This window comes from Erigeron canadensis, chromosome 1 (genome assembly GCF_010389155.1).
Source record: "Erigeron canadensis isolate Cc75 chromosome 1, C_canadensis_v1, whole genome shotgun sequence".
Taxonomy (NCBI): domain Eukaryota; kingdom Viridiplantae; phylum Streptophyta; class Magnoliopsida; order Asterales; family Asteraceae; genus Erigeron; species Erigeron canadensis.
The window spans coordinates 18,158,761-18,182,554 of record NC_057761.1 but is presented as its reverse complement, the minus strand read 5'-3'; the positions used below and the strand labels follow the sequence as shown (position 1 = coordinate 18,182,554).

General features: G+C 32.6%; 2 protein-coding genes across 2 annotated transcripts; one reads left to right on the top strand and one right to left on the bottom strand.

Moving 5' to 3' along the window:
• Positions 1–1,238: 1,238 nt before the first annotated feature.
• LOC122585529 (RNA polymerase II-associated protein 3) lies at positions 1,239–10,180 on the bottom strand. The gene is made up of 11 exons (XM_043757656.1): positions 10,028–10,180; positions 9,684–9,776; positions 9,404–9,562; positions 8,924–9,048; positions 6,418–6,539; positions 6,232–6,314; positions 5,963–6,109; positions 4,700–4,882; positions 2,242–2,336; positions 2,053–2,150; positions 1,239–1,585 (listed from the first exon to the last, which is right to left on the bottom strand). The coding sequence occupies exons 1-11, from the start codon at positions 10,070–10,072 to the stop codon at positions 1,485–1,487; spliced, it is 1,251 nt and encodes a 416-aa protein (XP_043613591.1). The 5' UTR covers positions 10,073–10,180; the 3' UTR covers positions 1,239–1,484.
• A 7,563-nt stretch (positions 10,181–17,743) lies between these two features.
• LOC122605282 (flavin-containing monooxygenase FMO GS-OX5-like) lies at positions 17,744–20,379 on the top strand. Its single transcript, XM_043778192.1, has 7 exons — positions 17,744–18,429; positions 18,672–18,742; positions 19,119–19,268; positions 19,370–19,452; positions 19,523–19,656; positions 19,768–19,943; positions 20,095–20,379. Exons 1-7 carry the CDS (start codon positions 17,898–17,900, stop codon positions 20,224–20,226), a joined length of 1,278 nt encoding a protein of 425 aa, XP_043634127.1. The 5' UTR covers positions 17,744–17,897; the 3' UTR covers positions 20,227–20,379.
• The last annotated feature ends 3,415 nt before the right edge of the window (positions 20,380–23,794 follow it).

Here is a 23,794-nt window from a genome sequence, read left to right as displayed (position 1 = left end):
ATAATATAATATAACATAAATGTAAATTGTAGATTAAACATTAGTATCATTACCCGCACTTTGCCACGGGATTTAAGTTTTGACGTATTGTATATTGTTCCATATACTTTGTGCATGATGATTTATGTGTCAAAGTTAGTCAACATGACAACTAAAATGTTGTGATTGAAATCAAATGTCAAAATTCAAAGATCATCTTTGAATTTTGACCCTTAATTTTAATTTAAGGGTTAGAGATTAACAATTTTACCCCTAAAGTTATAAAAATTATAAATAACTTTAGGAATCCCAAACACGGGGAGCAAACCCCTCATTATATGCATATTGGCCCACAGCTTAAATATATATGGTGTGATTTGCCACCAAATCAAAACCACATCTATTTAAACTTTCAGTGTATTTTATATTTAATTATGTTCGAACCCCTTATCTGTTCCAACCCATGCAACAAAAGCTCAACGATCATGAAAGACCGTATAAATAAAAATGATCCTAAACCACTTTTCAACTACAACAAGCATTAACTAAATCAAATAAAAGCTTACTAGTTCCTCATTGTACATTTTAGAGCTGCATATGGTACACACCGTTCATCATATTTGGATTCTTGTAGCTGTAATGTAAGAAACGTAGTGTAAATCTGGAACCAAAAGAATGAGTTTGCTCAACAAGACAAGTTCTTGAGATCTATGTTGTGCTGTAGCAGAGATAGGTATATTCTGCTTAATTTAAGCAAGCCGTTTACAATTAACTTGTCTTGGTTGAATATTTAATGTTTTAAACACCAGTTGAAGAGGATTGCTATAAAGCATAACAAACTTGTTCTAAAGAATCTTGGAACATGTACCTAAATGAAGAAACTTATGCCCCAGATGGCCGCTAAACAAGGATCTAGCGCAATCCAAACAAAGGTGTAACGGGAAAAATCAACTATTGGTCTATTGTATAAGGATGACTCACCGAAGGTCGTATGATGGGTCAAACTTTAAATTATTTGAACAATCTGAGGCCTAAAAACCTATCTTTAGAGATTTTACCCATGTAGAAAGTCATTTGAGAAAGTTCACCTATTCTGCATTAAGTGATTAACCCTTTTAAAGGCAACCCTGTCACCCATTCATGGTAAAGGAAGATGACAACTATGTTAATGATATCATTGTTTACACCACTAATGATTCAAGTTTTCCAAAAGAGACATGAATCAAGCTTGTAAATATATGCTCGACTTTCAGAGAGAATAACATCAACTACAGTTATATAACTTATAAGGCAACCACTACAAGCATCCCAGGGCATGCATGCATTGCATAACATCTCAAAAATACATTACGGCAAGAATGTTATGTTTACACCACTAATGATATCATGTATACCCCCATTAATGACTCAACTGCTCCAAAGGGGAGAGCTGTTCCTCTACAAAGATCTGTGTCTAACACTATAACAAGAAGTATCCATCAATCTTCAAGAGGAATACCTCTATTTTACTGAATGCAGTATCTTGGGTGTAATAGTTGAAGAACCTCAAGATATTGTTGAGCAATTTCCTTTTTACAGAACACTTCATCCCAAATCCTTCGGAGATCTATCCAAGGATAAACAAATGTAAATACACGTTCCATGTTGCATTAAAGCATGTGAAAACAGCTATTTAGAAATGAAATGTATTAAGAAAGAAGATATCCATTACAAGAAAACAAAAAATCACTTGTATGTGATTTCAATCTGCCTAGTAACCTGAGGTCATGTCACAGAAACAAAAAGTATGCGCTTCAGTTCTGGTGATATATAACATCTAAGCATAGTGTGAACAGTTTAACATGCAGATTTATCCCTATAATGTTATTATGGCATGCATCATGTATATTTATTGATTCCCCGTAAATCTCGCTCTAATTTAGTAGCTTTTCTGATCCTACTGATTTTATAGCTAATGGTATTGTAGGATTCTCCATATTGATACAACACATTATCCAAGCAGGTAATTGGTTTGAACCAGTTAATGACTACTCACGTTTTGAAAGTATTAAATTACTGATTATTCCAACATACCTGATTTGTCTGTAGGTGAAAGACACATGATAATCATATTAAATCGCGGCACATTGGGCAGATTTTCCAAGAATTTGACAGCCAGGTCAGCTTCGTCACTGTCAAGTACCAATACAATAGAATAAAGTTTCATTCACAGCCAATAGCAGGGCTCCAACTTCATACATAACAAGTAAATTAATTACTTACATGAAAATGGTGGCAATGCACCTGATGATATCAATTAACAGCGGTGCTGACAAAGCATTTTTAAAGATCTGTGGTAACATAACAGGATCCGTTGCCTAGTTGGACAAGTAAGAAATACAAAAAAAAAAATACAAAGATCAATACAATATAATCGAATACAAGATGATGAACAGCATGTCAAGAGTAGTCTAAAGTGCATCTTTAATGCACAGAACTTACTAAATCACATTATTACTACCTAGTTAAAAAAAAATTCGATGGATAGTAACATAATAATATAGCAATAGCTTCAATTTGTTTTGGGAACAATAATGAGTGGACGGATGTAAAATGTAATAATAAAACTTCATTGTGGCTTACGCAAAATATCCGGCAACTGCAGTTTTAGTCGTTATGTTAGCTTCTTTTTTAGTGTTTTGGTATAATACTTATGATTTTTCAAAATATGTTTGTTGTTTATAGGTTATACTCAGCATCGTGAGAATTTGATAGTTTGATACTAACAGTACCAACAATTTTAAGAGCAAACTTGGGGATTTAAAGAATTGCATTGGGACAATAATGATTGGCTGGGTCAGTTATGTGTCTCCCAAATCTGCAATTTTAATAACAAACTTGGGGATTTGTTAATTATACAGTATACATTATGCAACACACAGGGGTCATAATAACTGGCTGGGTTAGTTCATCGCCTGCAATGACTGGGCCCGTAGTCATATAAAGGACACAGCTGAAATAGTATCCCCATGTAAATTGGACCAACTCAAACCAAAAAATTAGTAAAAAACCATCGTTGAAGAATATTAAACTAAATTTTGTACTATCAATATAGGTGGATCGTGTGATATTTAAATTTTCACAAACTACTTTTTTGTTATGGTTTCTCTTAAAGAAACCTAGAGTAATTATATATAAAATATGAAGAAAAGGTATTATATATACTAGTCACTAGATTCCGATTTAGTGGTTGTGAGAATTGTGTTTGAATGTTTTAGATTAGGTTAAGGTGCTAGATTCAATTCTTACCATTAGCGTTTTAGGATCCCTTTTGTTTGATGAGTTTTCACTACATAATAATGATGCAAGTTTTATTATTTAATATATGTGTGGGATGTTATATTTTAGATTGTTCATATATTAGCATCTATACTTCCTTATAAAAAAATAGCCTTTTTATTTTTAGAAATGTTAGATGTTAACCATGCAATATTACCGAAAAACCCCCCCCCACCCTTTTTTTCGTCTAAAACTAGCACGTTACCCGCACAATGCGGCGGTGTTCGTGGCGCCGACGATGTGGTGGTGGGGGAGAGTGGTGGTGGTAGATGAGGCGTCAAGTGGTATAGATAATTGATGTAAATGGTTAATGAAGATATTTTAAAAGATAAAGAATTAATAGTGTAATTTAATCATTAATGTTAAGAGGGTAGTGTAGATGAAAATATTTTAAAAGGTGCTAAGTGAAAATATTACATATTTTTCAACACTTCCAAAAATAAACTGTTATTTTTTTATAATATAGTATAAATACCATCTTCTTCATTCACTAATTTAATTATCTATACTAATATACCTAAAATACCCTTAATGAAATAAATTATAACACCCGTCCCTTAAATCTTAAAATAACTATGCTAATCATTATATCAGTTACATCTACTTCAATAGCATGTACTACTCGTCGTTACCACCACATGTCGCTGCCATCAGCACTACATTACCACCGCCGCATTGCGGCGAGCAACATGCTTTATTATATAAAAAGATTAACCCCCATGTTGAAAGTTACATGGGGGAAAATGTCTAAAATACCCTTAATGATTATATTCCACTATCAGCCCTTTATCTTTAAAAATATATCCATCAACCCTTATACATCAATTATCTACACCACTCGACGCCGCCTCTACCACCAACCGTTGTCCCCCACTACCACACCGTCGCCGCCACGAACACCGCTGCATCGCACGGGTACCGTGCTAGTATTAGCATACTAATTTGTAAGAGTATTTTGAAGGGTATTATTGAGGTTTATTTAATTAGAAAATGACGTATATTTTTATTATCCTGAGCCAATGGCACGGTATGACACTAGTTTAAAAAAAAGATGGCATGCTTATTGTATGAATATAGATCTTTTTTAATCACATTTGATACAAAGTAATGAATATGTATTAGTTTTTAGACTTGATCAGCATAATTTTACAATTACATTTTTCGGACTATAAAACCCAATATCTTCGAATTACGATCCATTTAGCACCAAACTGATTATAATATAGGACCCGTGTTTAGAGTGGTCTATTTCTGGTTCTCTCAATTTATAGGTTACAGTTCTTTCTGGTTTTGTCCAGATTAACGCTCCCAGACTATCATTTGGAGTTAATAAGCAATAAATACTTGCAATTACCAGAAGAATGGATGATGATCTTTTAAGGGTAAAATGGTTATCATATACCTTTAACAGTCGTGCCTGTAGGGCATGGTTACCAGAGAATCCTCGCCAAGAAGCCTCAAACTGGTAAGCTGTAGTTGGAGGCACAATGTCTTTTGCAGCTTCAGCAGTGGCTAGAGAAGCTGCCCGGGCAGCAAGCTCGTGAACTGATTCTTTTAAAGCTTTCTTGCCAACATTGTGAAAAGTCTGAAAAGATATTAAAAGACAGAGCTGAATTAGGAGAAAGCAAAGGATTCCACAAAGTGGACAATCACAAATAAATCCGCATAACATCTCATAGTCAGGTATTGGAAGGACCTTGACACAAGAACTGGGCATGGCAACATCCAACCCTAGTATAGTTCTCTTACGGTCAACGCAATCACATTGCCATGGGGATGTCCCAAAACATCGTCCAGTTTTCATAGTGTCAATTCAACAATTCTATTTTTTTTCCGGTTAGCAATCATTCAAGATATTAGCAGAACTGGTTTTAGCCCTAATCAAATATCACCTGACCCACCCCTTTTGCACTCTATACTTCAATAAATATGTCCCCAATCATATATAGAGTGCAAATAGAAAATTAATGGCATAAGTACATTCCCATATGAATATAATAGAAATTTAGCATATGAGTGTCTTAAAACAGCACCTAACATGCACATTGCGATGAAGATTCTAATGAACAATACGAAATTATATAAGTAATGGTATTGATTTATTAGCTAATATAACAATTAGATGTTAGCAGGTTTAGATTATTTTGAATTCACATATCACATATCAGTGTTCTCTGGCTTATCTGTACTCGCTATGGGATGTTCCTTTCTCTCTTGCAGGGGACTAGAGGGGTACCCCACTTGCCTGACCCAACCATTTTGCCACCTCTAGATACAACAGATCAGACTAATTTTAGAAGTAAAAACCCCTTCTGGATGATTCCATCACAATTAATTCAAAGAAAGAGCCAATCACATTTTATAAGACTCCTCAATGACGACTTTGAAAATTACCAGTAGTCCCTCATCATTCATTGCAAGATTACACACACCACATATCCATATCTAGATATATATATAACTAAACAGGAGTTTAGAGATAGCTTTGAGACCACCATATCTCTACACCAGTAGCCCAAACTCTTTTAATCCTTTTCTTTTCCAACATCTCTATTCTTCGAGCTTGATTTTTTTTTTTTCATTCATCTTTTTTTATGACCTAAAAAGTTTAATTATAGATTTCTTTTTAATTTCTTTTGGTCTGTTCTAATCCGATAGAAAATACCTCTGGGCAACTCTCTGTTTTAGTTGCAGCGACTACTGTGGTTTCAGAAATTTTGGGTGTAGATTGTGGGCCGTTATCTAACTTCAATTCTTTTTGCAACCCTTGTGTTGCTTCTTTCAACGATGCAGACGCCTTTTTAATAAGTTCCTAGAAATTTTAAAACATGTTACTAATTGATAAAAGGGAACCACAAAGCAGACCATAAAACATGTAGAAGCTCAAACCCATTAACTAGAAGCAAAAGAAACAGAACATGCCAGGATCCTGACCTTGTCGTACAAAGATTTTGCTTCTGCATACTGCATTTTAATCTCTTTATTATGTGGCTCCAGCCTCAAAGCAAAATCTGCATCTGCAGTTAGCTAAGAATCAATATAATTGAACTAATGAAAGGTTATATATGTATTAATTTCTAAAAATCGAACATGCAAAGGTATTCAAGGTATTAAACTTACCATCCTTGGAATCTTTAAGCTTACCAAGCTCCTTTCTGGCTGTCGAACGTCTTGAGTATGCTTTAATGTACCGATCGTCTAAATTTAAGGCTTCTGTACAATCGTCCTCGGCTTCCTGGAATCTAATGAATTGAAAATAAGAGAATAAAAAGTTGACACAGGAAAAACTAATTGTTCATACATTATTTGAAAGATTTCATCATGATAACAATTTTTTATGTTTTTATATCTTTTTAAGGAGGAGGCGTAAACAGGTTACTCTGGTAAAAACTTTAAAATTTTAAACCAATAACAATAATAAATGTTTAGTATAAGTAATGTGACTCAGATTCTAACCAGGGTGAACCATTTTAGCCAAATAAGTAATGTGACTCGGTGTCATTTTAGTTTATATATACAACATGCCGTATATACGTCAACCAAGCTATACCTAGCACAACCAATCGTACAAACCTGCATTACATATTATCAACCCAAATACTTATACTTGATATGTAATCAGATAAAGATAATGTGATGCATGTATGTGTTGTTATGTAGTTGAATTACTAGCTAAAATTCCATCAACCCTTTATGAATATAACCAGCTACATGTTGACAACTGCTTTCTAGCTAAGAATTTAATCAAAAATTAAGGCATACAGCCTGATGGCAGGAAACTTCTTAATTGGATCTAAAATACCCGAAAGGAAAATAATTCACAGAATGGCAACGAAACTCTACAAGTTACAGACTCACCACTTGCGAGTTCGAAGGGCAGAAATCTAATATGCGTTCTTGATACAGTTACACCACAAGAACTAACAATATTAGCTTCCAAGATCACCTCCTAATTACTGCTAAAAATTAGGATAGCAATGGAAGAAAATACTCCCTGAATGCAGAGAATACCAATTTTAGGAAAACTCAAAAAAACTGCCTTCTCATTCATCCATGTTCGTGTTACATACTAGAGGAAAGGAAAATACAACCACCCACGTAGCTACTTTTTAGGGTAAATAAAACAACTGCTTTGAAAAGTCAAAATAAACAAAGATTAATAAAGAAAGAAAATTGCATGGAAATAAAATAGCTGGTATGTGCAACGTGGGCTGTAACTTGTGATCACATTTTTGACTTGTCCCAATTGCAACCCACTTGACTGGGCTGTTGGAGCGGGCCTGGGCTTGGCACATGGGTCGGCTCAGTCGATGTTGTTTGCCTATCACAACCTCTATATATAATCGAAGATTTAGTCATTGCTTGGATGGGATGCTTAGAAGATACGGATAATGATTGATGGTGTCTGACATGTTCATTCTAGCCCCTTAGGTCATCTCCAATGGCATGTATAAAATGCCCAGGTATACCGACCACCTCATCAACACGTCAGCAAACTGTTTTAGCAAATTGAACTAACACTCTGAACTTATTTTGCCTCCACCCCAACATACTGAAACTCCATTTACCCATGATACATCATCCACTTATACACACATACACACATACTAAGTGGTTAAGGACCAAAATTTCAGTGCTTTGGTCATGGACTGGTATACGAAATATCGGTAATTTCGGTGGAATTTCAGTGGTATTTCGGTAATTTTAATATCATGTAAAATATTATATATAATTATATATATACCAAAAAAATCACAATTATACACAAATAGTAGTTATATTAATTAAATACTTAATCGAAATATCAAAAGTCAAGCTTAAAAGTGTCAATACTTGATAGATTAGTGTTAATACTTGCAAAAATTAGTGTTTCTTATGCTGTATTTTAAAGTTGGACAAAAATAAAAAATAAAAAAAACCTGAAAAACTGGTATACCACCAAAATTTGACCAATTTCGGTGAGATTTCGGTAAATTTCACCGAAAATCTCGGTACCGAAATTTTCGACAGAAATCTGGACTGTATACTAGTGGAGGACCAAAAACCGAAATACCACTGGTATACCACCAAAATTGACTACATAGCACACATATGTTACAAAAACAAAAAAAAGGAAAAGGCCTACGAGTTCAATATGCATAGAAAATGCTCAGAGACAAACTAGGTAGGCATTTTTATGCATTTTGTAACCCCAACCATGGCATACTGTCATGATAAATTGGCATATTGGTATGATAACTCCATTGGAGTTGGCCTTACGGCCTTACCTTAAGTGGGGTAGCGGAGCAATACCAACGAAATGAGGGAATTAAAATTAACAGCCCATTTTTATAACCCTACATCCGCTTTGCCATTACTTTTCCCTTTTTAACCAATTTTAACCAAGCTTTAATTATATCGTAAAAATGTTGCTTTTGTAATTTTAATTCATGAATTAAGTTAAATATTCATAATAAAAAGAGAAAAATACAAGTAGCATAAAACAACTATTTTTAGACTAGTTAAGTGATGGTTTCATCTAACACGTTACGTATTATGCCCATAATGTGAAATTCATGTAGCATAAAATAAAAAAATGATATACAGTAATAGCATAGGTAACAAGTAAAAGGAACATAAGACATGCCTTTTAAGTTTAAGATAAGCCATTGCCCTGTTTGCATAGGCTACTGCTGTTGGTGATAGCGCTATACTCTTGGAATAACAATCAACTGCTTCTTTATATTTTCTCTGCTTGAAGAACTCATTACCCTGCAAAAAATTAAGTAAAAAAAAACACTGAGAAAGTACAAAACGCTTTTTGCCACCAGTTGCGTTTGCGTTCATTCATTTTTCTTTTTTTTTGGGTAAGAGTTACCCGGTGAAATTTTATACCGAAACCATATGAATGTCCAGTACAAGTAATGTGACTGTGTGCCACATTAACTCACATATACGACATGAAGTGTATATGTAATCCAAATATGATTCAACACAACCTAACATATCCATTGCACTAGCCACACGTATGTGGCACACAATTCTTTCATGCAAAGGAGCAAATATTACAAACAACAATAAAAACAATCTATATTGCACACCAACAACAACAACAAACAATTCATACCAACTCTTTCTCTGAATTAGCATCCACAGGCCCGACATCTGAGGACATAAAGCTACTGGACAGCTGGCCAACTTGATCAAATTTTTTCAGGTAATCATCTTGCCTTGAAACACCGGGTTGACTTCTAGGCGTCGATTTACCCATATTTCTTGCAGCTTTCTAAAATTAAAACTATTAAGTCAGTGACTTTGTTCAAAATATATACTTGGAAGTATATAACTCTTAAGCATTATAAAAGATTATCGATTAAAAGTAAGGATAAAAGACGAAACCCGGTTACCATGTTGTCCGTGTGAGATTGTGAGTTGAATTTCCTGCTGTCTTTGATTGAAGCATCAAAATCCTGCAGATTACTCAAGAATCCCTTGAAATCCTGGTGAGACAGACAAGATTATTATGCCCGGCCCCCATTACAAACATTTCATATACATAACATCATATATAAATGTAAGTTCAAAATTAGTTGTGGCAACTGGGTAGAAATATATTTATAGTATAATAATGAATGAATATATAAAAATATATGTGTGTGAAAATAAAGAGAATAAAGAAACTACTAGTTATCTGGACAATAATAATGATACAAGTGATGTTTTGAAGTAAAAAGGAGAGAAAGAATTTTACCAAAGGAGAATGATCACGGTCGTGCTTGCTTGGAACCCTAGCCATGGACAGTGAAAATGAGACTTTTTATTTCTCTGTGTGCTGCTTTTCACCAGTCCGTGTTGGGAAGCCTGTTCTCGATGTTTTTTTCGTTGGTGAAAGAATGTGATCGGCCGACAGAAATATATTTTTGCGTATATTTTTTTGAAAATGATTAATCTTTACGGCACTCCTAACAACCATATGAAAACATATTACAAAATCAGGAGGCAAGATTAAAAAACATAGTTACTAAATAACACATGTCATCTTCTAATATTTTTAGGTTATTTTTAATTTTTTAGAAGAATTTATCATTTTCCTATTTTTTTATATCTAAGGCAATACGTTGCGACAGATACTATTAACGGGACGTTTCATGTCTTGATTAGTGTTTCAAAAGTCGAAGTTTTAGAACCCAAACAGACAAGTATATGAGAGGATGACCGAGACACAAAAAGCATTAATAAAGAAGCAGATAGTATTAATAAAATATGGGTGGAGAAAAAAAATATGACATTAATTATTCGAGAATGGAGATGCAGATAGTAGTAATAAAATAATTATGTGTAAGGGCAAATAAGTATATTCGCATGTCTCAAATTTTATAAACTTTTTAACACCACCCTATTATCTTTAATAGGGAAGTACAGATAATTCCTTATAAAACAAGCTAAGTACTTTTTCACCATAAATTTAAAAACTTTATATGTCCAATTACTTTCCATTTTAAACATCCTTATAAACTGTGACTAAAATGGTCTTAAAACAAATTAAGCCTCTATCTCTCCCTCACGTAGAAATACATAGCAAAAACCCTAACTTACAATTCGTCTCCCACCTCACCCCTTTCACATCTCACTGCAAAAATTTATCACATCTCCGGTCGCAATGAAATTACTTGTACGTTAATAACCACACCGCTGTCATGCTATATTGTGCAAGCACTAATCTAGTTTATCTACTAGCTAATCATTTCCGAATTACCCGGACATGATCAAGAAAGTATTAATAAAATTTTCTATATATCATTACACTTAAACAATTGTAACATTTATGTCTCAAATATATTTGCATTTATTTTTTAATATCTATCTATTAGCTAATCAATTCCAATGATTACCCGGACATGATCAAGAAAGTATTAATAAAATTTTCTATATATCATTACACTTAAACAATTGTAATATTTTTGTCTGAGATCAACATACTTGAATCAATCTATACAAATCTTCTTTCTATATAAAACTCAAGTACTAAGCAAAAAAATAGCTAAAAAAAAAGCTGACTTCGCACTATTAAAACTCTCTAGTACATTAATCTGATTAAAAAAGGGGATTTAGAGATGTCATTAGTTGACTACTAAACAAAACATATATTCACGTGAGGTTTATTTATACTTCCTTATAAAACAAACTTCCCCCCTCCTTAATTTTAAGAACTTGAAATGACACATTTACCCTCCATCTTAAAACATTCTTATTTTCATTTTATAGACTGTGACTAAAATGCATTTAAAAAAAATTCAACCTTTATCTCTCTCTCACACAAAAACACATAGCAAAAACCTAACTAAAAATTCACCCCCTCCTTCCCTTTCATATCACACCGCAACAATTGATCACATCTCCGACCACAATGAAATTACTTTTACGTTAATTTTCACACCATCATCACCGCTGCTTTGTGCGGACACCAATCTGGTAGACAAATATACATTTACATCAAAATCCCAAATTAAGAATTCATAAACCCTTATTTTTATACCTGATTCAAAATTCATGATTCCCTGATTCTAACCCCAATCTCTTTCTATAACACATACATTAATCGATTAATATATTTTTAACATACACGAATTTAATGGAATGAAAATTTTTGCAGACAATAACACCATTTGACTCCCCATTTTTTTTACACATAATATTATGTTATGTTGATGGTTCTTATACATTGATTTTAAAGACACGTCAAATATTTTGAATCTTAGTTTCTTCTTAATTTTGATGTTCATCCAAAAATTGATTGTTTAATAATATAAATGCAGTAATTTAGAAGATAATATGGATAACTATCTGGAAATTTTTATATATGACAGAAAAGAATAATCACGGTTTAAAATTGAATGTATATGATAAATAATCACGGCTACAAAGTTGTGGATGCCATTTAGAGAAATTTTCAAACAGGTATAGATTCGTTTAACAAAAGGTTCTTAATGGAATTTATCAAAAAGTTTGAATGTGGGTTAGATTTTTTTTTTTAAATTATTTTCGTATTTTCATATTGACTTAACATATCTATAACCCTGATCAAACATATTAAACTCTTATGTTTTAGAAAATTCAGCACTTTTTTATACCCAAAATACCCTTATTTTAATCCTAATTTCCCTATACACCTAATCTATACTATTAGACTATTTAATAAAAAAAAAACAACACTCTTTTTAAAAGTTATGGGAAAATTATTTAAAATAACATTAATGATTAAATTACAATATCAGTCATTTATCCAAAATATCTCCATTAACTTTTTACATCAATTACCTATCAATTATCTACCCACTCAACGTCGCCTCCACCACCAACAGTCGCCCCCACCACCACACCGTTGCCGCCCACAACCACCGCCGCATTATGCGGGTACCATGCTAGATACATAGTTTTTAAAATAAACGATTACATTGGGATTTAAACCATAAGATAGATATTTCTATTTCAATTTTTTAGGGATTCAACTTTGAAATATGTAATAAGTGTACGTGTATTAGTTTTTTAAAATAAATCTTATCAACATTCAACAACTCTATATACGGATCTTATGTAACACCCCGACTAAGGTGGAAACACGAAGTGCCACAGAATGACATGGTACAAAAGATTTAAAGATAAAACATTAACATTAAGTTTCAAATATCATTCGAAATCAAAAGACAATAAGTTCAAAATGACGTTTTAGAATCCATTACATAACCATAATCCATAATGAAAAACAAACTGTCCGCATTACAAGTCCACCGAATAACAAGCAACACAAATCCAAGAGGCGGTCCATGCTACGAACCTAATGCTCTAAACCTGAAAAGCATGAAGAAAAAGTGTCAACTACAAGAGTTGAGTGAGTTCATAGGTTTATACTAACAACATATTTATATTCCAACAACATTCAAGGATAATATGCCATAAAACTTTCAAGAGTTCATTCATAATACTCATACCCAAACCGTATGTTCAAAACACAATGTCCAACCATAATTGATTTCAATAACTTTCAGCCAAAGGCATAATTTGATGAGTAAATGCTTGAGTCACTACTAAGACCCTTTCACGTACAAAATAATGATAATAATAACTTGCCCCGAAAAATTATGATGTAAAGGCACATGCTGTCAATCATGTGCAATAATTAATAATTAAGAAGTCGTGCCATGGAGACGACTATATATAAAGTAGATTAGAGCACCCCACGACCGACACCGTTGAAGCCGGCCACGTAGGCGGCCAAACAACCTGTCGCCGCTGATGTGAGTGAGGGGACGAATCCTAGTTGCGCAACTCTCTAACTACAGGCCTCAATGAGTTAATAGTAGTGTAGTGGGGACTAGACTTTGACAGTACTCAAGCTCATCATATAACATATATCACATTGAACATACATCATAAATTCCATTTCATAAACATTCTTTCAAAGTATTATTTTCGTAAAAGATAACAATTTTAATTACCATGTTTTGAGAGCGATAGAGGGCTGTTCGAAAGCGTGGAGAGTGCCTAGTGGTGTCGCCCCTTAAGCAAGCCTAAACCATGGTATTCAAATATACACAACGTAAGTGTGTGTTGCATGAACTAGTAAGTAGATCATGAGATGTACGCTAGTAGACTTGCCCATCTTTGGTTGTTGTTTAATTTTGAAATTCAAGTACATTATGTTGTTCATCTCCTTTGGTTGGAAAGTATTTGGTGATAAGGGTCATTTATACGATTTTTGTACGTTTATTGAAATTTTGGTAGTTTAACTTTGTTTTATATATATTTTCCATTGCATACTTTGTTTAATAACAACATTTGACATTTGTGTTCTTATAATATTAATGTTGATATCTTTTACTGATTTATAATTATTTATTTATTTTATTGATTTATTAGTTAAATAATTCCTTATAATTATTTTTAAGTTCTTAAATTATCTCTAAAATTCATAGATAATTATATATGGATTACTTACTGATCTTTAAGCCTTTTTATTTGTAATATTATGATTTATACATTTATTTGTGCATTATTCCTATTTATTTACTAATAATGATTAATTAGTGATTTTTACTTAATAATTTACTTTTAAATTGTATAGTTCTTGTTTCTTTGCTTATAATTATTTTTCCCAAGTAGGTTTTGGTCTCTTTTAACATTGGTTATGTAATTATGATCAGATTCTTAATTTATACAATTTATTAATTAATTTATATACCTTTTAATTACCATTTTAATTCATTAAATCATAGAAATTCTTACAAATCACCACAAAAGCTTTTGTCCAAAAATCCCAGGACTTTTAGGCAAATTATATCAATAAAAATTTATATCAATTCAACCTCTCTTGTGTCTTTGTAATTTGAGGACTTTTAAGCACAAAAATCGTTTACCGAAATAACGTTTTAAGCCTCATTTCTTAAGCAATTTAGGTACTTCAAAAAGGATTTTTTCTCTTGTTCCATTTTGTCCAGAAAGTACATCATATTTTGATGGTTCAAGTCGTGAGAGTGGTGGTGATGTGATATGTGTAATTTTGTGCTTTCGGTTAGTGATTATTTGACCCGAAAAGGTGATTTTTGAGCTTGTTATTGCCATGTATTAAATGACTTGACTTTTATACTTTTGAAACACATAATTTCCAGTAGGTTTATCATATTTTCTTGCTCAAAAGATTATGGTGCATGTGTGTGCTAAAAATGCATTTTTGCAAGCTTTCGGTTTACGATTTCAAGCATATTTTAACAAGTTTTGATTCAAGCTTTATATCCTTGACATTTTGTAAATTTTTCCAGAATATTTAACATCAAGATTAACATATTTTTCACTTATGACAAGCCTAGCTTCATCTTATAAACCAACAAAAGATTCAACTTTCTTAAATCTAACAAACATGCAATTATCTCAACTTTTTAACAATAAATCTTTATCCATCTATAACCCATCAATATAAAAACATACTCTCATGAAAATTCCAGAAATTTTCCAGAAATATGGACATAAAAATTATATAAAACATGTCCATCATTTCATGCAAAAAGATTATCTTACAACTATCAACATATCTCAACACTTTTCATGCCAACTTTTATAGGTCTAACTTTCCAACAACAAAAGTCCATATCTTTATCAAATTTTCAGAAACTCATACTTCAAAATATATAAAAACATGACCATCTTTCAAAGGAAAAACTACTTTAAAAGCTATTTAATCCATAACAACACTTTTGGGTCTTAAATTAGTTAAATCCTTGGATCTTTCTTCATGGATTCAATATGCATGAGCATAGAAAGAAAGATCCTATTAACTTTGCCCTCATCAAGTGCATATTCAAGAGGAAACATAAAGAAAACATAACCTTTTGATAAAACCTTTTTAATATAAACAAGAACAAGATTAAACTAGTAAAGAGATGAAGATATATACTCTTGAAGAACACTTTTTGGTGATGAAAATGGTGCAGATTTTTGTGACCTTTAACCTCCAATAAACCCTTATTCAAACCTTGAAACAACCCTTACTTTGTAGCTTAATGTAACTCTTACTTAATCTAACCTAAACCCTTATTATTATTACAAGTTTAAGTTGATTTTTCTCCCCTCTTTCTTGGTATATGGCTGCCGAAATTTAGAAGAGAAAAGGGAGAGGAGAAGAGTTTCTTTGAGAGAGAATGAAGGCTAGTATGTGTAAAGTGTGAGAAGTGTGTTTTGTGTGAGTTTCAAGAGTGAGTTGGAAGAAGTAAAAATTCAAAATGTGGAGTGTGTGTGAAGGGGGCCGGCCTCATGGGGGGGGGGGGGGTAATGAAGGGGTTTGTGTATTTTTTTTTTTGTAAAATTATAGTGTAAGTATGACCATAACGCCTTTTAATGTTGTGAACTTTGAGACGGAGAAACCATGGAAGATAAAACTGAAAATTCTAAGATTGCGGAAGCAGACATACATCAACAACCTTGACATGGTTGCAAGCATTTATATGGTCCATATGGACGAGCTGGTATTGTTAGTCTTTCCCTATTATTTTATAGTTATATATACTTTTAATTTTCAATATTTTACCAGGATTATGTTTGCCACATACAACTATGATTGCAACAGAGTGACAAGATCAACTTCCATAAAAGTAAATTATATAGATAGACTCACATATCCGCATTGAACCTGCAATTTAACTTCCGACAAATGCTGGCTTTCTTTGGCCTTTGATAGCCACAAATCCAAATCCATATGGTGTGTGAAAATATACCTTCGATTATGTGTACAACATCAATTCAGATGAAGAAGGATTCAAAATAAATATTTTATCTTCATAAAAATTATTGTTTTATTTCATATTCATAGAAAAGATTAAGATCATTTCAAGAAATAAAAATAAGAATAAGAAAGAAGAAATAAGAAAGACGAACGATAGGTGAAAAAACTTTTATTCGGGTTTTGTTTGGAAACGTAGGTATATATATATTTTTTTGAGATCTTGTTTTATCATGAAAGAAGATTTTGATTATGGTTTAAAATATCGTAATAACTCTCGAGACAACGCCCGGGTAACATAACTCGTATCATGCCAAATATAGAGGGTGTTTGGGATTTCATTTTAAAGTGATTATCTGATTATTACGTCTGTAAAACATAAATAATCTAAAAAAATGTTTGTATGAAAAGTGATTATTTGCTACGAAAATACAGTTTAGAAGAAGTATGTACATACATACTTTTTCAAAACTCAGTTCTGAAAACGCATAATGTATTTTGAAAACGCAAAATTTATTTTGTAATCGCAATAATAACCACCCCATAATGATTGATTTATTAAGTTTTTTTTTCTTCATTCGCGATTATGAAGTTTTTCTTTATTCAATGGGTTGTGTATTTTAGCTTATATATCAATTAATATCCTTGCTTGAAAACTTATTGATTTTGGTGTATGTACATGTATTACTATCTCCTACATATAATTATCTACACTTTTGGATTATCTACACTTTTGGTTAGTACAAGTAAACTTTTATTTATCAACTTTTATGTGCAAAATTATATTGATCCAAAAGTGTGTTAAAATATATTTACGTTAAAAATGTGAACTTTTGAAATAACACAATTATAATATGGCCTTTCATATTTAATTTGTCACACCACTTTTGTCCACACTGATTAAAATACTTTGGTATAGACAAATATGGTGTGACAATTTATATATAAAAATGCACACTTAAAATTATGGATAGTTAAAAGTTTACACTTTTAATGTTTGATAGATTTTTTTACTTTTTTGGTTTATTATCATTTTACACCCATAAAAATGACAAACTTTTATAGTATATTCACGAGTAGATAATTATAATATTATTTGTAGTGTTTTAAACATAAAATAGTGTCCGATTCAGATTTGATCTCTCAAACTTTATATAGATAGAGTATCGTGATTATTATTGTAACATATAAATAGAAGTAGAAAATAAAATTTGAAATTCTCTTTTTTTCATACAATAATTCTAGTTTTGTTTCTGTATCCAAAGAAAACAAATCTATTTAGAAAGAGTGATACAATTCCGACATTTTCAACCCCATTGCATTGCACCTAACTTACTCCGCCCAAACAACCATGCCAGATTCTCTTAACGTTGCCGTAATTGGAGCCGGCATCTCCGGGCTGGTCACTGCCCGTGAGCTTCTCAGAGAGAACCACCGAGTCAGTGTCTTTGAAAAATCAAGCAAAGTCGGTGGAACCTGGGTCTACGACCCCCAGTTTGAGTCAGACAACAATAATGTTCATCACCTCGACCCAAACCGATCCATTGTTCACAGCAGCATCTACTCATCTCTGCGTACAAATCTGCCACGCCCACTAATGAGCTTCTCGGATTTCTCCTTCGAAGACAAAACATACGGTGATCCCAGGTTGTTCCCTGGCCATCAAGAGGTTTTAATGTTTGTTCAGGATTTTGCTGACAAATTTGGAGTTACTGGGGTTATTCGGTTTAGCTCGGAAGTTATCCGAGTTGAGCCAAAGGATAACGGATATGCGGTGGAGTGGCAAATGATTGAGGTTGGTTCGGTTGAGGAAGAGCTGTTTGATGCGGTGGTTGTTTGTAATGGTCACCATACCGAACCTCGACTTGCCAATGATATTCCTGGTATAGTAATTAATAGTAACATCTATTATTTCACATTTTTATGTTTTGCTAATTTGTTTCTCGATTATGGTTTGTGTAATGAAGCCCGTATTTCTTAGTTTTTTATAAAGTTACATTTTAATATTTTTTTTTTTTTTGAGTTCAAAACCATAATGTGCGGGGCACAAGTTAGCAAAACCAGTTTTATATATCATGTATGGTTATTATTCATAAGAATTTATTTTTGCATAAAATGGAGGCAGGTATTAAGAAATGGTCCGGGAAACAAGTTCATAGCCACAACTATCGTGTTCCTGAACCTTATCGAGATCAAGTTTGTACATACATATAAGTTTATATTTCATATGGAATTGTATTACTGGATGTGAAATTCTGACAACTTCATATGTGAATTGGTTCATTTGGTAATGGTTTATAATGATTTAGTATCTAGTTACCCGAAACTGATCAATTGGGCCAAACACCATAGAAGTGTATGCTAATGCTTACGACATGTTAAACTGTTTTAGTTTACAATTCTAAAGGTTTCCTATAAGGCTATAATGATGTTGTTATTAGTCAAATCTAATACATTAGTTATTTGTAAGAAAATTTAACCAGAAAGTTTGCAGGACAATCTTTTTTAACTCGTGAATTTATGACCTTCCGTCCACTTTACCGGCTAAAGTACTTACTTTACATAATAATAGATAGTGGTTGTGATTGGTAGCGGGCCTAGTGCGCTTGATATATCTCGAGAAATAGCAACAGTTGCCAAAGAGGTTCATCTTTCGTCAAGATCTTCAAACGTCAAGGTCTCGATGTGGGATGGTTACACAAATATGTGGCAGCATCAAAAGGTATCTTTTCATTTGTATTTTTACTTAATTCAGCACTTACACAATAAGCATTATCAAATTATTGAACATGTAAACTTTTAAATATTTGACATTTATAATAGATATATCAAGTTATTGATGATGGAACGGTGGTGTTCCAAGATGAAGATTCTGTTCAAGCGGATGCTATCTTACATTGCACTGGGTATGGACTCTGAACTAGAAAATTTACTCTTTTCCATTTAATATCCATGTTTTGATTTGGTATTTATTAGGTATAAGTTCCATTTTCCCTTTCTAAGAACAAACAACATGGTACATGTTGACGACAATCGTGTTGGGCCTCTATACAAACATGTGTTCTCTCCTCAACTCGCTCCCCGACTCTCTTTTGTTGGAATAACCTATAGTATGTCATTCATTTAGCTCAGTAATTTAGTTCCAGATCAAGTATCTATGATACATCTAAAGAAGTAAATGTAACCTTAAATTATTTCCCATTTTTGTTATTTTTCTAAAGATCAAGGGGTTCTATTTCAATTATTTGAGTTGCAATCAAAGTGGGTTGCACTCGTGTTGTCTGCGAAGATATTGTTGCCACCACGAGACGAGATGCTGGCTGATGTTGATAAATACTACCACGAAATGATGGAAAATGGGATCCCCATGCACTACACTCATTCACTAAGTTTCCAGGTATACATTTGGGTTATTATATACGCTGCCTTGTATCTTTTTAGTAATATTGTCGCCGAAGGTTATTAGTCACTTTCTTCTTCCTTTGAATATAATTAATGGTAAAACAAACCATGTTCTCAAAGTTAAGAACTTCTCATTTTAATGACAGTTTGGATATGTAGACTGGTTAGCTTCTCAAGTAGGATTGAGAGTGGAAGATCGACTTAAGAAGATCTGTAGGAACCTTATTGAGCATTTCATTGCTGATCCTAATGGGTTCAGAGAAACATTTGTGTTATGATTAAGTCAACATTAACTTCTGACATACTTATCGGTAAGCCAATATATATTGGAGGCAAACAATGTATACAATTCATTGCACCAACTAAGTGGCCGATTTAAATGTACTTGTTAATCGTTTGATTTATATGGAGATTGTGAAATTTATACTGAAGACCGGTAATAGGTCAATTTTTCAAGTAAACACCTATTGAACTATGATTTCACGCGGATTAATGTCATTCATGTCCTTAAACATTAACCTAAGGGTACGTTTGACAAAAATAGATGGGATAGGGCTGTAATTGGAGCTTGAAATTAGGGCTTATCTTTTTCAGGCTTTTATTTTGGAGACTTGTAGGAGCATTTAGGATATTTTCAGAACCGAGGCTTTCTTTTAGATTACCATATACATTTAGGATTATTTTTTAGATTGGGCTAAAAGATTCTAGCTTTACGCTCCTAGAAGACCCTTAATCCTTAAAGCCTCTTAAGTGCGGTAAAATGGTCACTTTAAAGAAGTGGTCTCCGTATCAAGTTTCATGGATATAGGTTATGCAATAATACAGTCAAGCGGTGGATATTGATAATTTTGACTTGTGGTATAAGTTATTGTAAATGTCAGCCCGATTCTGTTCATATCTAACTTCTTTTAGGAAAACTTATCTGTTATCGATTGAACCAGCAGGTTTTAATCCCCTTTTAATTTTGATTTTTAAGAATCCATTTAGCTTGCGGTCAGGACTCAGGAGTTACTATATGGTACGGGTTAGATACTACAGTTGAATGAGAATGAGAATAGCCATGAAAAGTCCATCTACTCCACACATTGTGTAACATTTTCCTCATGATATATATACAAATACTTTTTAAGATGATAAAAATAGGCATGCAAACCGGTACTTTCAATTTTAGTAGATAATAGTTATGTTACCCGAGCGTTGTCCCGGAAGACATAACGTTTGTTATTTGCGATGACGCGTTACCAAAAACACTATATATATATATATCATTTGAAATGTCATCGGCGTTACAAAAATATTCGATTGTTTGAGAGCCCGTAGCTGCTGTACAACACTTTTTTTTTTTGTTTTGAACGGCTTAGTTGATGTACTTGTTTACAACACACTAGCTCTATCATTACAAAAGTGGAGTTCTATGTAATCTGCATCTGGGTTTCCTTTTAATATATGTTAACATTGCACCTTATATTCTTCCTTATCTGCGTTAGTACAGAAGAGATAAACGAACATAGAGCATTAGAGTAGTTGGTGACTTTTATTTTGATCCATTTGAGAAAAATTTTCATACCCATTCATTATGGATAAATGGATAATAGCATTCCCCTTCTGTACCATACTACCATGTAAGGCTATAACATGTAAATCATGTCAAAAATTGATTTTTTGTAATGATTAAAGAATACAGATAATCGTAAACACAGTATAATAAGGTTAGCTATTTTCATTACTAATTTACTACTCAAGTAACATTGAAGTATCACGAATATTTCTTTTAATTTTGGTGGGTGAAAATTAAATGACCAATAATCCTAAATTTATATGGTGATAGCTTTGTACAATGCTAACTGTTTAACAAAATTTAAGAGGCTGTGCAAAAACTATTATTCCATATATAAGCTATACGATAATGATTCTAGTTATTAATTGGTTATATTAATCACTCTTGACAATACAATAAGCCTTTTTAAATCTGCACATACCTGACACAAAATGGTAAAATTTTACCAAATTTATCTTTTGCGCACAACTTTGCCTCTTGTACCAATAGAGGAGGTGGGTACATCAAAAAAAACACTAGCATGATACCCGCACAATGCGACGGCGGTGTCAGCGGCGGTCTAGTGGTGTCGGTGTCGGATGGTGATAACAATGACTATTGTTATCGAGTGGTGTAGGTTGATGTAGATGTGATAATGAAAATATATTAGAAAATAAAGGCTTAAAGTGTAAATTATGAAGATAAAAGTTTAGAGTATAAATTAACTTATTATGGGCAAATTTGTTAATTTCTAATAACTTTTTCCATATGGGGTGTATTAAGAGCAATTTTGTACTTTTATACGTAACTATTGTGTAATTTTTTATAAGAATGGCTTGTTGGCCCGTGTTAACACACAGGTTTCATAAGGTATCATATATGTGTTGATAAACTATGAATGATGTACATGTTGACTTTTACGGTTCAATTTGCAAAGTAATATCGGTCGATTTCTATCGCACGATAAAGAGACAATACCGCTGAGTCTAATTACTAGAGTTGTTAAAAAAATAATAGTGGAAGCCTAGAAGGTGTTCCAAATGAGTCACTGTTTTGTATCGTATGTAAAGTGTACTTGTTCCAACTTCAGTAGGTTTATTAACTTTTATGCAAACACAATTTCCAAAATCCTTCCTTTATTATTTTCACAAACCAATATCTCCTTTATAACTATTATTCTAACTCAAAATAAAGAAACCCAAATACCTACTGACCGATTAACACTACTTCTTGTTATTGTTTAGCTGTTACTGTTTGTAACCAAAAAACAAAAAAAATTATTTGTTTTTTATTCTACCAGAAAGTAACAAACCAATAAACATAAACCGTGTCGTCTTTGAGGATGTAAAAATTTTCTAGGACTGGCTCGAAAATAAAAATGTGGGCCTCTAATATAGCAATTCAATAGTACAATAGAACCTCAATAAAATAATACTCGATAAATTAATAAGCTCGATAAAATTAATAATTTGTCCGGTCCCGACTTTTAATGATAAATTTACAGTCATTTGTTTTCTTTTTTAACTTTAAATCTATAATAATAAAATTTTATCTAGTAAACTAAATTTAGTCATTTGTTTTCTTTTTTAACTTTAAATCTATAATGAGTTTTTTTTAATCTCCTTATTGCACTTAAGAGTGAAGGCATTATCTACTCGTATTGCAACAAAAAGTTGTGAAGTGTTGTTGCTGCTTGCATTGCTTCTTTTCAAGTGACTGGTTCAAAGCTACCGAATCATCCTCAAGCTCGTCATACATGAATTTCTTTAAATTAATCATTTATTAATTTATCGATATAACAATATCTCGCTAAATTGATAAAATACCCTGGTCCCGATATTATTAATTTATAGAGGTTTTACTGTAAAATATAATAGCATAATATTACGATGATATACATTTTCTACACTGAAAACAGAGAGACACAAAAGATGTCAAGTTAAAAGTCCAAAGCATGAGAGCTTTTCTTTCTTCTAATGGTTTACCATAGCCCACGTTATCATTTAGGCACTAATACAGAGATTTCGTACTAAAGAGTATATATATATATACAGATTTATAAAATTTGTGGCCCCGAAAGAAGTGGGTCTAGCTATCTAGCTCCATATGAGCCACCTAACGGCCGACCCTGAACCTAAAGATCAATATAATCTGCAGATTTGTGGCTAGTATTGTATAGCTCGCATTGTAGCAAGAAATATCTGCACTGAAAATTATTACGAATAATTTTGGAATTCAATTTCATAAATGCTATGACATTAACAAATAGTTTATGCAAAACAGTAACAAAAGTTGAAGAAATAACCGGT

Bases quoted from the DNA above. Each gene is read 5' to 3' on its own strand.
- LOC122585529 (XM_043757656.1), bottom strand. From the start codon at position 10,072: ATGGCTAGGGTTCCAAGCAAGCACGACCGTGATCATTCTCCTTTG. The intron at 6,110-6,231 runs GTCAGGATCCTG...TAAAATTTCTAG, and splicing joins CAAAATCTTTGTACGACAAG to GAACTTATTAAAAAGGCGTC. The intron at 4,883-5,962 runs GTATTTTCTATC...ATATCTTTTCAG, and splicing joins AAACAGAGAGTTGCCCAGAG to ACTTTTCACAATGTTGGCAA.
- LOC122605282 (XM_043778192.1), top strand. From the start codon at position 17,898: ATGCCAGATTCTCTTAACGTTGCCGTAATTGGAGCCGGCATCTCCGGG. The intron at 18,743-19,118 runs GTTTGTACATAC...ACATAATAATAG, and splicing joins CTGAACCTTATCGAGATCAA to ATAGTGGTTGTGATTGGTAG. The intron at 19,269-19,369 runs GTATCTTTTCAT...CATTTATAATAG, and splicing joins ATATGTGGCAGCATCAAAAG to ATATATCAAGTTATTGATGA.